The sequence below is a fragment of the Piliocolobus tephrosceles genome, chromosome 2 (genome assembly GCF_002776525.5).
Source record: "Piliocolobus tephrosceles isolate RC106 chromosome 2, ASM277652v3, whole genome shotgun sequence".
In the NCBI taxonomy this organism is placed as follows: Eukaryota; Metazoa; Chordata; class Mammalia; order Primates; family Cercopithecidae; genus Piliocolobus; species Piliocolobus tephrosceles.
The window spans coordinates 25,646,911-25,662,698 of NC_045435.1; the positions used below are offsets into that span (position 1 = coordinate 25,646,911).

A 15,788-nucleotide genomic window follows, 5' to 3' on the forward strand; every position below is an offset into this window, starting at 1 on the left:
CTGCTCAGAATGAAAACAGGAGTGTGCAAAGTGGACAAAATACTCTCTTTCCCTGGATTCCTTCAGGTCTTTATTCACTCTAGATGTTATTAGTCTACTTCTTTTTACCCCATTCATCCTTTTCTTCATTGTATTCCTTGTTGTTTTCTGAACACATGTGCTATTGACTGTTTAATTATGCTGTGCTGTCTTATGAACCAGTGCTTTTGTACAGGGAAAGTTGGACCTTCATTTAACTTCTTTGTTTGGAAGAAACAAACACTCTCTACAGTGTCAGTCAGTCTGTGATGCCTGGCTTGACTCCTAAAGTCTGAATGAGGTGTCCACCTTCCTTACCCCACTGCAATGGTACATTGCTTGTTTATCGTATCTTGGATACTCCTGAATTCAAATGTTGGTTCAAATGACTGGCTCCCGTATTAGACTACAGTTCCCTGTTGGCTTGAGACTATATTGTGTCTGCTTCATCTCCTCTAAATTTTCTTTCTATTAATTAATCTCATTCAAGGCCAGTGTCAATTCCTTTTATCACTGACATTTCACCTGACCACACCAATCCTCAATGCTCTCTTCCACTTGTCGTCTCCCAAAATTGATTTCAGCAACAATTTAAATTTTATATGGTTTTCTTCCCTTTCTACTTCTAAAATAATATTCACTCTATGCCTTATGTCACCCCAACTAGTTTATAACATGATCACATTAAATGTAATTGGTTGCCCCCAACTGCATTGTGCCAACCACAATACTATGTATGTAATGTGTGTTCATCTGTTTAAAAGGAACATTTGGCCATTTTAACAACAAAATATCAATTTCGTCATAAATGCACATATGTATGTGTATATGTGATGTGTATAATAAAAATATATACAGCCAGGCCTCCATATTCACAGGTTCCAAATCCTCAGATGGAACCAACCACAGATGGAAAACATTTGAAAACAAACTGCAATAAAAAATAAAAATAAATAAAAATAATACCAATGATAATGTAGTATAAAATAATTTACATAGCATTTACGTTGTGTTAGATGCTGTAAGTAATGAAGAGATGATTTGAAGTATAGAGGAGGATGTTTGTAGGTTATATGCAAATGCTACGCCATTTTATTTAAGGTGCATCCACTGATTTTGGTAAGAATTCTGGAATTAATCCTTTGTGGATCTTGAAGGATGACTCTGCATGTGTACATAAGTGTTTGTATACATATGTGTACATGTAAATGCACCCATGTAATTTGCCTAGGAGAAAGAGAGATTATTTGAAGTATTATTCAGCCCATGATATTTGTCTCAATCCCCATAGTTCTTGTTAGGTTTCCCTTTTTCCGTATTTTGCAAATATGGGTATTTTCAGTCCCCATCCTATCTTGGATAGATTCTAATAAATGAAAATTATTTTTATGTACGTACATTTCTATATTTGTATATGTGCATGAGTATGCATGTATGTGTGTATCTCCTAATACATTTTTTGGCTACTTAATACATTTTAAGTTTTATAATTCTTTTTACTGGGAATATTAGAACAAATCTAAAATATCTTTGTGCATGAGCTTCAACTTTTAAATAGTAACTATTGAAATGATTTTAGTGGGAATTAGTTCCTATGGACATTTAACACACATATTTCTTTAAATGTACACTTTGTTGTCATAAGTATATGGGATTTGTTTTATACCTTTTTAGTATAGTAGCAGTATAAGATAGAAAAATATAGCATCACCAACATTGATAGAAACAGTGTCTTCATTCTTGGTGTGTGGTTATTTGCGCAAGAGATGCTTGCACAGTTATTGAGAATGTTGTAGTTCCTTCTCTTAAGTTGCATACATTGTATTCTAGTGTGTCCTTTGTTCAGACTGCCACCGTTTGTCTGTTCCCTCTTTTTCATTAGAATAATCACTCATTGCCCATCCGTAACTGTTCTCACATTACCTATGTTGCGACATGTTAATTTATTGATTGCGTTACCATCATTCAAAATTAATCAAGTACATTTAAACTCTTACTTCTCACGTCCCACTTTAACTTCCCTCCCTTCTTTTGTCCTCATAGCCAGTGAAAGTTCATGTGATGGTTATCCTCATCTCCCCTTTTTACTTCTATATTTAACCATTTCTGAATATGTGAATTTTCATCATTACTAGTTATCTGTATTTCAAATTCCACTGGTACTTATCTCTGTATTATCTTAATGAGAAACTATAAGCCCTCTTTTCCTACATTTCGTAGTACTCACTACTATTTTAAGTACCACTTCAGGTAGAACTTATTAATAATCAGACGGTAGCTTTTAAAAAATTATCCTTTTGTGAAATCTTTCAAAATATATTATACGTTTGAACTGATGGAAGGTCAGTAGCTAGGGGTGGGAGGAGGCAGTAGGTATATTTCCATCCTTTAGTTTTAGCCTAATGATTTCAAGAGCTGACAATACACAAAAGCATTGTAGAAAGACTAAAGAACATGATGCAATCATACCTGTTGCTGCAGGACTGAGCACTGATCTCAAATAAGGCTTGGAAACATAATTTAATTAATGAATTTCTCACTGCACATTTCTTTTATCATCTGCACAATATACCTAGAATTTGAATGATTCTTTCCCATGACTTAATATTGATTTTTAAAAGACTACAGTAAGACATGGCACGCAAAGCCTTTGGGGCCACTAATATAGAGTCTAGGGGCAGGATAAAGCATGATACGTCCTAGGAGACGATATTTCAAAGTGGATTTTACATAGTCCTGTTTCAAAAGATGCTCCAGGACAGAGGATTTTATGTCATATAAGATTTGAACAGATTTGTAAAGGATTCAAGTAGTAAAGAAATTTCTTCATATATTCAACTATGGAACTTCAGTGTCATTATCTTTAAAAAAAAAAAAAAAAACTATTAAAATCCTGTAGACTAATTTTAAGAAAGACTAGGACATAGATTTTATGATGGGCATGGAGGGTTTGAGTGAAGCTAACACAAATTTTACTGCTTGGAAATCTATTTGAAGGTCTTGCTTATTGGCTCTTGGCTCTTGGCTTCAAAACATTCATCAAAAATTTCTAGGCAAGAAATCAGGGAAGGAATTCACAGAATATATTATTTATTTATGAAGGCAAAGGTTATTGCTGTTCTTACTTATCTGAATATTTAATTCTTAGCACAGTGTCTCAAAATTTGCTTGCAAAGTAAATGAATAAAAAAAAAAAAAAAAAAAACCCAGATTTGTTAGAAACAAATTACTCGGAAGTGTTGTCTAGAAAAACATTTTCTAAAATTTGTCCAAAAAAATGTTGTCTATGACCCAGAGGTTATATCCATCAAGGTATTTTATAGGTGAAGGATGCTATGGTACTATGGTTTAAGAATAGTTGCAGTGGCCTGCACATTTCTGGTTATGAACGTTGACATGAGCCCAGGATCATTCTGTTTGACTCAGAAAGGTAGCTTTCCTTGATTACTAAGATATCTGCAATACATACATATATAAATCTTGATAACATTTTGGTAATAGATAATCACATATCTTGGAAATATACATGTATTTCTCTTTTTTCTTTTTCTATGTATGTATGTATTTATTTACTTGAGACACGGTCTCACTCTGTCACCCAGGCTGAAGTGCAGTGGCACGATTACTGCTCACTGCAACCTGGACCTCCCGGGTTCAAGTGATCCTTCTGCCTCAGTCTCCCTGGAAGGTAGAACTCCAGATGCGTGCCACCATGCCTGGCCAGTTTTTGCATTTTTTTTTTTTTTTTTTTTTTTTTTGTAGGGACGGGGCTTTGCCATGTTGCCCAGGCTGATCTCAAACTCCTGGGTTTAATTGATTCACCCATCTCATCCTCTCAAAGTGCTGAGATTACAGGCGTGAGCCACAGTGCCCAGCTGTTTTTTTTGTGTGTTTGTTTGTTTGTTTGTTTTCTCTTATAACTCAACTACTGCAAGGAGAAAATGTTTTGACTGGAAAACGCAAAGACCAGTCACCTTTGTAGTTCTTCATATTAAACACACAGCTGGATAATTGTCTTGCATCTGTCTTTGGGATTCTTGACAGCGTTGCAGCACTCTTACATGTCAGACTTTTTGTCTGTGCCTAAGAAGTTGGAGGCCAAAACTGAGACCGCATTAAATTCATCAAAGGGAAAGAATCTTTACAAACTTTTGGAAATAACAGATTCTCTTCCCTTCCCTGCTAGCTGCTAGCTTTTGTACTGGAGTATTGTTTTGAACTTTTAAAACTTGGTTTTGTATTATTGTACAGTTTTATTTCACATCTTTCCCATGAAATGAAGTTTAGTGTGAACTCTGCTTCTCTCCTCTGCGGAAGAGATAAAATCATATTTTAAAAAACAGAGGACATTAAGTATAATTTCTTGTTCAAATGCTTTTGTGCAACATTAATATTTCTTTTCTCCAGCTAATATATCCAGTAATCGAGATTGTAGTGTATTACTTTAATAAACCTTTCTGATAATTTTACACTTTTTCCACTTTATACACAAATTCCATAAAGGAGCAGTTGTTTCATAATTGTCCTACCATTTATCATATTCACATACTTCATCTTTAATCATATATATTTTGTTACTGTATTACATTAATGCAACATCATTTGTCTTTATAGTAATATTATTTTTTCTCACCTTATTAATAATAAATTAAATGAAACTCTAAAATGTGTTGTCCTAAACCTTGTACTTTTAAAAATATTTTTAAATGAGTGTTTCAGGATTTAACAATAATCTTTTTCCTTTTTCCTGTCATTAGTATTATTATTTTAAAGAACACAGAAATTGCCTCTCTTCATTTTTGGAAAAAAAAATTGAGCCTATAGTTGTACTTAGCAGTGAAAAAGAAAAAAATATTTATAAAATGTAATAAAATGGGGCATTTTTCCTTTCTACTCAGTCCCTGAGATAACTTTTCAACACCCAACATAAAACATCCAAAATAAAAGAAATTTATAATTAGCTCTTCTAAAGTAATTGAGAAAAATTCATTTTCCCTCAATTTTCTGATTTACTTATACTTTCAAAAATAAGACATTTGTTTTAAATCTGTCTAAAGGTCTTTATGGTACGGGGAAAGTAGCAGTGCCGATAGAGTGGGGTCTATATTTCAAAGGCTTGCTATGTTCTTCATCAGTGTCTGTTAGTCACTTCTAAATGTCAACACCAATTCCTATTTGTCACTCTTCAAACCATAACTGAGTGAGAAACAGATTATGCATTTAGTCACAAAATATTAATGCAGAGTTCTAAAAGTGGCTACCTGGTCTTGTGTTGGCATGTCTACAAACAAGTTTGTTTTACATAAATGGCTTTTCTACAAATTTGAAATGTGAATATATTTTATTTTTTCCCAGTGAGTACACAATACACAATTCTTTGACAATATTATTAACCGATTTTATGCCAATTTCTTCTCTGATCTAACAACATCAAATGAAACACATTAAGATTTTGGACACTGCTTGGTGACTTAAACAAACTACAGTTAAAAAAAAAATCCATCTATAAAACAAAGTATAAAAAGTCTACCCACGGCCACAAAATCCCTTTTCTTGCAACACTTTAAAATCACAACAAATGCTTTTGAAATTATGAGATTTTTAAAAAATTAGTAAATTAAGCATCAGTTTTTTAAAAAAAGTATGGTGTTTCATTTGAAGTACACATTATAGAGAAGCAAAACAAAAGTAATTTCACCGCTGAAATAATGTGGAGAGACATGTTGCTTTACAACAGTTCTTGCCATGTAATTTCATAAACAATATACAGAAGCAGATGAACAAATTAGTGAACATTATGTTTCTGCATATCTTTAATACTGACGCACACTTGCTTCCCAGTAGCGAAGATAAACCACAGTTTAGGGTTCAATGGTATTGTTATCATTAGATTGTCAATGGACAATTACATAAATGTATTGAATAGAAATTGGGCGGTGTTCCATCAATGCACATGACAGACTTGCAACTCAAATCCTGTTGAGAACATCTTCAAATACTCAGGGCATTAAACGATGACACAGAACACCATTAAATCTGTTTCCTTCAAATACTCAAAGCATTAAACGATGACGCAGAACACCATTAAATCTGTTTCGTACTCAAAGCGAGTAAACTTGCAATGGTTTTACTTTTCTTGGTTGTGTGATACCTTATATGTTGGTTTTGAATTTTCTACATTCTCTCTTGATCTGAATTCAAATCCTGTGAAGGAATCAATTCTTTTCATGCCCCTGTACTATCCCACCTTATTTTAAAAGTCTCATAGAACATGTCTGGAAGAGGGGTAGGGCGACTCCACCTGCATACACTGGCATCCCTGAGTTTGGGCACCAATACAGCTATTTTCCCAAGGAGGACTTTTCCTGTTACGAATGAAGCTGTGCTTGTGTTGGGTATGACTACATAGCAGCATTGCCTATGAGTGCAAGACCAGATCCCATTCTCTCCCCCCAGATTTCCTTCTGCAGGCCTTCTGCAGGCCTCCGTGCAGACCTGTAAGACTGAGCTCAGTGCATTTCTAATCACACTCATCGAATCGGCTATGAAATGAAAAACTGCTGTGGCTCTCATTGGTATTTCTGTTTTTCTGTTGACATCTGACTACACTGATTAGTAGCTTTTTACATGTAGCAAGTTGACAAAGGCTTTTGATTTCTAATAATGTTTCTGAATTCCTTTGTATAGCTATAGCATTTTATCTTGCCCTCGATCTACCTGAGGGTGATATTTTGAGTGCATAATGTGACTGCCCAATGTGTTTAAAACTAGGTGTAATAGGCAACATGGACTAGTCTAAAAGAACATTCCAAGTAACCACAAGGTCTGCACTGACAGAATTTTAACTGTAACAGTTAATTTTTATATGCTGAGGACAATCAGGAAGGTATGATGCTATGCCCACGTTATTCCAAAAGTCATCTGCATATGCATACTTCACTTTGCAGCCTTGGTTTATTAATCGTCTACACCTGCCAGTTACCAGGGATCAAAGGCTATGTGTTCTATATGTAATGAACTAAGGTTTTAGACTCAACTGGGTCATAGAGAAACACAAAGAAGGAACACAAAACCTCTTCAAAATCTGTTTGCCTTTAAACAGAAAGAGGCTAAGCAGGGAACTGCACAAAGAGATATTTCAAGTCCTCACATCCTAGAGTTGTGAATAAGTATGTATTCGCTCTTGGCAGAAACTTTTCGTCTTCCTCAGTCTCTTTGTCCCAGAGAAATCACACTGCATTAGAATTCAGGCACTGATGGTAGAAAGTTGATAAAGGTTTAATAACTGTGTCTCAGAATTCCTTTTCTCTTCAGTGAAGAAATAAATTACATGGTACCGTAAAGCTGGTGGGGCCCATGAAGAACATTACATTCCATACTTGCCTGTGCTGATGCAGTCTCAGGGAATCAAAAAGACGGAAATGTTTAATTATGTCATCCCTTTGTCATAACGACATGACATAAATTGGTTACTGGGCCAATAATGCATGGAGTGCGAATTGTCACTCAGAAGGGTCCCATATTTTAGAACGGATCCTAATGACATTGAACATTTTTAGAAGAGCACCAACAACTGAACTTATCATAGGAAGAATTTGAGAAAGTATAGACAGAAAAAAAATTTAAGATTGTGTAGGAAACACATGGGAAAATGTCACAAGTGGGAATTTCAGGAAGGTCCTCTTCTACTTGACTGACTATACATGTACAGTAGCTAACATATATTTCAAAGTCACATTTATTCTGAGCATACATGACTAATGTCCAGGAACTTCTTGTTGTCAAAGTCGTGAAAACAAATGAGGCAGGACAATTATTAATGTCCACTTACAAGGTCTGGTTTTATTTAAAAAGTTTATAAACATGCATTGTTTTCTCCTTTTAAACTTTTCTTTTCAATTTCCTTATTCAAAATGGGTCAAACGTATTTTAGTCGGAAGCCAATTTCTGAGGATGTACCACAAAATATTTATTCCAATAAATCTACTTACTGTGAACTGAACATACTCTCAGCACTGCTTTTTAAGCACGTACAATTTGGCTATACATTGGGTGGCATAAACTTCACTTCTTAATCAAATAAAACACAAATTGTATATAGACTGTATTATTTTTTAAGTCATGAATTTAAGTGATGCAGCTCTATCCTCTAGTGTGTACTGTACATGTATTAGAAAGATGAAATAAGATATTGCAATAGAGTTTATATTTGGAAACAGCCCGAGTATGCCCTAATAATAAATTGCTTCTTTAACTATTTGCTAGATATTCTAGAGTTCATTTTGTTCATTTCCTTGGGGAACTTCATATTATATTCTGACTTAATGAGTTGGAGAGCTTAATGATGATAATTCAGAAAATGTTTTTAAAAAACTGTAATATAAATACAGCTCTTGCAAAACACCTTAATTTCCTCTTGCTTATTTTAATTCTCAGATGGGTCAATTACAATGACAGGCAAAATTGATTCTAAATAAAACTTTAATTTCTTTTTTTAAGCACATTTATTACATCTTTGCTACCTGCATACTTTAATGCATATTCAGTCTTAAGACTTAAACTACTTTTTTTGACCCCTGCTTTTGTCAATAGTAAAAGCCACCTTTCTACTATTTTTTTTATTGACTCAGTCCCTGATATTCAAAGAAGACTTTGCCAACACCATTGTTCCTTTGCATCTTCCTATTTCTACACCCCAACTGAAACCCATCTAACGTGATTTGTTACAACCATCATTCTCCAATCTAGCTTACAGTACAGAAACTCCCTTCACATTCAGTCTTTTTCTTCATGTCACGAGGAGTAGAGACTTGTGCTTATCACCAAATAAAATTGCAGTGCAAAATTTAAACATAAAAGTTACACAATTAAAAGTTAATATATGGCACCACAGCCTATTAATTCACATATAGTACAACAGACCAATAAGAACAGACAATAATATGAACAGAGCTAAAAAGAGTGAGCTTGCATAGCAATGCACAAAAGAAATTATATACAGAGGAAAATCCTTTTCTTCCTGTAGGGTGAGTTTTGTTTTCTTTCTTTTTTATATACTCCTGACAAGAAAGAGTTAAGGTGGGTGGTGTACGTAAGAGAAGAACACAATTAAAATATCTGTGGGATATGTGTGGCTGTGTGTCTTTACATTGCATTTACAGTTCTTTTAATAGTACATAAATAAAGAAATTGTTCATTGCACTGTTTAGTGTCATCACTTCCATGAGTTCGGACCTGATGGTCCTTCAGAGCAGCTTTGTATGTCTCCTCTCAGTTACTCTAAAGAGAGAGAGAGAAAAAAAATAGAAATAAAATGTAAATTAAGCATTCTACTTTTTTGACCAGCAAAACAAAAAGCAAAGCTAACAGATAATCAATGAAAATAAGGTATTCAGATAGATGAGTTTGTGAACTTAAGTAATTTTACTTGAAGGAGATGATCAAAGAGTAAAAGAAAAGAAACACTACAGAATTTGGAAATTTTCTATTGGAAAAATACCCAATAGAACTATTTTGGTACTCTTGTGCATCTGTCATCGCTTCAAAAAAAAAGATAAAGAAAAATTCAAGTAGTTATGAATCAAATTAAAATTATAAACAAATCTTAATCATAGATTGGCAATAGCCAACAACAATGACAACTGAGATCAATAAAGAAATTTATAGTTTTGAAATTATTTCTCTTTTCATTATCTCATGGAATCTTCCAAACAATCTGTGACGTGAAGATAATGGTAATGCTATTTTTCTGATGAGGAAATAGATTAGGAAGACAGATTACTTTTTCATGTCCTATAACCAGTTAAGTGGTTGAGAATATTAGAAACAGGGCTGTTTTCTCAGCAATGCTTTTAAACAGAATTCAAAGAGGCAGTTAAAAATGTCCAGCAAATATATTTCTGATAATGAAAAGCTGTATTGGTAACTTTCCTGAGGAAATTAACACAAGGAGCTCAACATTTTTTGCTGTGACATTCTTAACTTTCCCTATTATCTAGTATTTTACATTTAAAAAATTAATTATACTAACTGTGCCAGTTTTCATTCATAAATGGAAATTTATTTATAAAATGTTATTGTAGTCAAAATATTACAAATTAATTAATAATCAAAGATCAACTCTTCAAGGGTGGCTACCCAAATTTAAAAAATAAATAAAGAGCAACTTGAAAATGAAGAATTCCTTAGGAGTTTCTTTAAAACTACCAAAAGGCCAGTGTCTCCCTTTCCTTATTGTGTTCAGTTAAAAAGGCAAAGAAAATGACAAATACACTATATTTAATTTCACTTACAAGTATTAAGACTAATCGACTCACTTAAAACAATTTTTATAGCATAAATCAAACTTGAAATAGCAGAAACATTTATAAAAACAGACAGCAATAAATACAGCGATGGCCTAAGTTATGACCAAACTTGCTGAGAATTGCAATTGATTGTTTTCGTAGCAGGGCAAGTTTTCTATTAACCTGAAATTTGTTTAACTTGGCAATGTTATCAAGATTCTTTCTGAATCACAATAGCCTTTTAAATGACCTACAGCACTTACATAATTCACCTGTAAACTGTCCTTGACTGTTGGAGCCCATGTATCCTATGTCAAGAAGGTCGCTGGCATTGCGCTGGTGGCCTGCTCTCAACACCTCGGCTTTCCGAGGTCCAGTGGATCCCTTAGAGGAAGCTGTGCCTGACGAGCTGTGGCCACCTGGAGATGGGAAACTGGGCTTGCTGTAGGGCACCAAGGCCTCCTCTGAAAAAGAGAAAAAGCCCAAGGGCTAAGTTGAACAGCAACATGGAGGCAAACTAACCTCTTAAATATTACACTGTGAATGGCCTGCTTTACCGTTTCATTCTTTAGTAAAATTAAAATTATGAAGTTTAATCAGGACCGGATATTAAAGAAATTTCTATGTGCAAGCAACATTTCCTACAATAGGAACTGAAGCAGAATTAAATGAAAAGAGATCTTGGGATAAATACACAATGTTATATATTATTTGCGAAATTTAAATTCATTATAAAAGAGGGCTGAATACAATGAACTACAGTTTGTTTAACAAAAGCATATCTGAGAATAATGTCTAAAGTTCAATGAGGCTCCAATTTAATTTTCCCATTAAGATTAAAGAAACTTGGTTTTTGTTTCAGCTGAAATTATGGCAACATTTTCTCAATCGATTTAAATAAATAACTATGTATTAGTTAATTAAATAAACTTTTAAAATTTATGTTGCTTTTTGAGACAGAAACACAATATTTAAAGGACTATGTATTTCCTTAAAAGAAAAAGAGAAACTCACACATTTAAATAAATAATATGCTAATTTTTTTTTTTACAGATTGTCTCTCTACAAATAACTCATGACATATGTTACAAATAATCACTTAATAGTTCAAAAACTGTTTTTTCTTTCCCTCTTTATTCTCACTGCTCCCACTCCACACCCCATCCCCTCTGCTTTTCACTTTCTTTCTATGTATGGGCTATTCTTCTATGATTAATGCCGATTGAATTTACTATTTCTCCCCTTACATAGTCTTTAATGACAAGAACCACATGATTTTTCTCTCACAGCCTGAATGGTGTAAACTTTCTAAATGTTTCACTAAACCTAGATATTAAAATCGTCATCTACTGGCCCTTGCACCAATGACATTTTCCAAAAACTTGAGCATCGAGTTGTGTCAAAATGGAGTTATGGAAAACGCATGGAGACAGGCCTATCTAGAACACTTTAAGTCCAAATGAATAAGTGAAAATATATTTTTTCAAAGATTGTGTGTCTGGGGATGTGTGTGTTTCAATACTCAATGAATCCTGACATGAGAAGAGATGTCTCAGAAAATACATTTATAAAACAGGCTCCCCACCTCCCGTGACCCCCCGCCCCCCTAAAAAAAATCGAACTACAAACAATGAAATTTATTTCTGTGACATTTCCAGGAAGCTTGATTTATAAAAAAGCACTTCCCATAGACACATTAACAATCAACTAAATCAATCAACTGATTAACAGTTGGAGAAAGTGCACGCCCAGTATAACCTTATCTAACGTGAGGGTCTGTGACTGGGCATTTTCCTGCAACTTTGTACTTTTAATGAATTCACCTATTTGATGTGAGTTCTCCTTTCGAATGACTGGTTACTTCAGTCAAAGTGAACAAACTTGCTGAAGGCAGAGATTAAACTGACACAAACGATTAAATTTAGCGATCTTTAAAGTACTCAATATAAACATTAATAGGCCAAAAAATAATTTTCTACTGAGCAGTTTAGATGAAGCTTGCAAGTCTCTTGAGATCAAAGACCCTATGGAGAGGTTGACTGAGGAACATTGCCCGTTGGAATCAGCCTTAAGGCATGTACTGGTCAACTCTGCTGAGGAATTCCAAATTCCATTACTGATCGAAGGCAAATGTTTTTCAGATGCCCTTAAACAACTGCCATTTCTAGAATACCTGGTAGGAAAAGAAATGGTAACCAGTCCACACTTTCTTGGGACTGTGCAGAACACACCTGATCCGACACCTTGTTTGTGTGGGGCTTTCCGTGTATCTTCTTGTCGTTCTGTGGAGCTTATCCATTCCTGGGTTTGTCGCTGCCACTCTAGGGAGGTTCTAGTTGGACAATCCAGTGAGCTCTTTGTGTCTTCTAAGTTGGATGCATGTTGTCTCTCCAGAGAGCTTCCTTTTCTCTCTGTCGAGTTTTCCAGGTTACCAGCCTGCTGGCTCGAGCCTATTTGCTGCCTTAAACCCTGACCTGGTGGGGGATCTGGTGGTGGTGGAAGATCTAAAAATTTTGAATAATGTTTAGAATGGACTAAAATTTAATGAAAAATACAGGTTTTAGTTCAAGTTGAAGAAAATCTTTGCCCTCATACAGGTATTACCCATACAAAAGAAATTTGGGGAAAATAAAAGTCAATTGTTTATTTCAAAAGCTCATATTATTGCTTTCTCTGCTGTCTTTTGGCCATCGCATCATTGAAACAAAATTGACTAGTGTTGTTCAACAGTTAAATGTGGAAAGTGTTTTCAGTTGCATATTGAGGCTATCATGCAAGGTGTAAAGGGCAGTTCACTGTTTATGTTCAATCCACTGTCCAACCCTCCTTCCCCAAGAAATACCATGACACAAAATAAGATCACTAGAAATTCCAGAAGCTGTGCTAACACAAGGCCCCAAGAACAAAAGGTCTCCAAAGGGAATGTCCCCCTCAGGAAATTCAGAACGATATGACTGCCTTTACTCATGTATGTGGCACATTTAACAACATTAAGCTAACATTTATTAAATGCAATTAACATTCTGCTTGACAACCAATTCTGGCTGTTCGTTTCATGAGTTAGCTAATGAGTTACAACTAATATATTATAATCTTCCAATGTATTAATTTTACTAAGTAATAACCAATGTTCAGAGTAAAGATTGAATGTGTTTTATGGTGCTAGAGAAGACAATGCATCACAGAAATTTGAGACAGAGTAGAAGAGATAATTTTTCAGAAAAGCTCTTTAAAGTAAATATCAGATAGGAAAAAATTTAAGGTTCCACTATCAACTCCCTTTTCATCTCTCTTTTACTAACTCTTCAGATCATAATAGCTTTATATTTTGTATGTCTTCGATTGTGAAATCATAGTCCTTTCTTTCACTTTTAAGTATGTATTCTGAAATTACTTTGCTGAAGATTTTGAAATCTTCTGAACATCAATTTGGATCATTTTCTTCTCATTTTTCTTGCATGTTATTGTAAACTTCTTTGTTCATCCTTAGAATATTGGTAATTATATTATTTTTTCATAAAGACCAAATATCGTATAAAATACATATTTATTTCATTAATAGAGGATGTTGTACATAACATAGTCAATTATTTCTGATGCCATTTTTGTAAATGTATTCTGTTGTTTCCAATAACATTCTGTTTGTGAAATTTAGAAGGAAAACGTATAAATTTCTTGTAGACAAAAGATAGCTTCCTCAACAGTCAGCTAAGCCATTCCTTTCAAAGACTTCAAGAACCTTTATACTCTCTTTTATGAGCAAAATGATACTATTCTCCATTGAACTGATAATGTTGGTCTCTGGAGCATCTCCTCTGAGTTCCTAAGATGGAGCAGCATTGCCAGTTCTTACGTGTGTCCTCATGTTAAATTATGAATTGCTAATAACTGAAGGGGACAGGGTCTCTGGTTGGGAGGATAAAGTTGCATTTGGAATATTTTTCCAAAATGAAGAAATAATCCAATATTGAGATATCTGTTTGTTGGATAATCCAATGAGTTTGGTGTTTCCTTCATATTCGATAGTACTGACTTCCTTCACTCTATGTTATTATAAATGCAAATTATTTCATTTGATTTATTGAACTTAGACTGCCAGTGAGCAGAAATTATTGTATTTGCTTCCAAAATAACTTATCTTGTCATTGATTTTTATTCTCCATCAGAGCAGCTTCATTTTTAAAGTGCCCAAAACAGCATCTGCTTATGCCAGCTAAAATTCTGATTATTATTTAATTTAACCAAAAATTATATAGCTCATAAGAAATATCCTTGGAGTTTGTATATTTTAAGAAGAAAGGACATTACATGCACATTGAAATAAACTAATTGGAAAGAGAAATGGGATTAAGAATGGGTTTTTGAAAAATAAAAGTATGTAATCAAATACATTTACTTAAATTAAATTTATTACTCATTTCTATGTTGATTCATTTCAACCAAATCAATTCACTAAAGAGTCTCTTACTGGTCGAAAGAGGATTCGCTCTTTTCAGGCACACAACAGTCCAATGAGATAGGTAGGTGGCATTATTACCTTCCATTTTGAGATAAGAAAATGAAGGCAAAAAGAAATTAAAAATCTCCAGCTTGGATCTTTCCTCCTATACACTCCAGACTCATATAACCAGGTCTACACTGGACAGTTCTACTTAGGTGTTTAGAAAGCTTCTCAAATTTCACGTATCAAAACTCAGCTCCAGATCATCCTATATAAAATATGCTTCCTCTGCAGTGTTTCTCCTCTCAACTGGTCACAGTTACATTCTACAAGTTAGCCAACATTTCAGAGTAATGTGGTTTCCTTTCTTTATGGCCTACGTTTATTTCATAGCAACTCCCGTTAGCTCTACCTCCAAAATCCAACCTTTCTTAACATTGCCATTGATTCTCCTTTGGCATGAATCACCATCATCTCTTCTCTAGGTAGCTTCCACAATCTCCACTTTGCCTCGTTTAGTGTATCTCAACACAGCAGCTAGAATTACTTTTTAAAAAATAAACAAATAAATAAGATCGTGTCACTTCCCTGCCTTAAACACACACACATGCATGCACACATGCACATATGAGTGGTTTACCATTCAAAGTAAGAGCTAATGTCATCATGGTAGCTTGAAGGTCTGACAAACACTAGTCCTTGTTTGCTTGCCTGACTTCGTATTCTATCTTGTTTCTCTCTCTGCTCCAGTCATATCATTCCCTTTCCTTTTTATCAAATAAGTCTCAGGCTTTCACTTGCTATTTTCATTTCCTGGAATAACCTTTCCTCAGATATCAGCATTACTCTTTCGCTTATGTTATTCCAGTCTTTTCTCAAATGCTGCCTTGGTGAGGCCTTCCCCAATCACTCTACTTAAAAACACTTCCTCCCTACACCTATACTTCTCAACTCCCTTCCCTTTGTTTTTACCCCCATAACATTTATCACCATCTTACTTACATGTTCGTGTATGTACTTAGGTTGGTCTTCCTCTATCTCCC

At 34.4% G+C, this 15,788-nt stretch overlaps 1 protein-coding gene across 5 annotated transcripts in view; it reads right to left on the bottom strand.

Moving 5' to 3' along the window:
- Positions 1-7,834: 7,834 nt before the first annotated feature.
- The window catches only part of ROBO2 (roundabout guidance receptor 2), a 1,747,433-nt gene continuing 1,739,479 nt past the window's right edge, over positions 7,835-15,788 (bottom strand). For 3 of the 5 annotated variants that reach the window (XM_023184991.1, XM_023184989.1, XM_023184987.1), the window contains 2 exons: positions 10,568-10,768; positions 8,231-9,297 (listed from right to left, as the gene is read on the bottom strand). In XM_023184991.1, the coding sequence (XP_023040759.1) occupies positions 9,296-9,297; positions 10,568-10,768 (203 nt within the window). In that variant the 3' untranslated portion in view covers positions 8,231-9,295. Of the gene's footprint in view, positions 9,298-10,567; positions 10,769-15,788 lie in introns of all 5 variants that reach the window. The other 2 variants (XM_023184990.1, XM_023184988.1) reach the window with 2 other exon arrangements.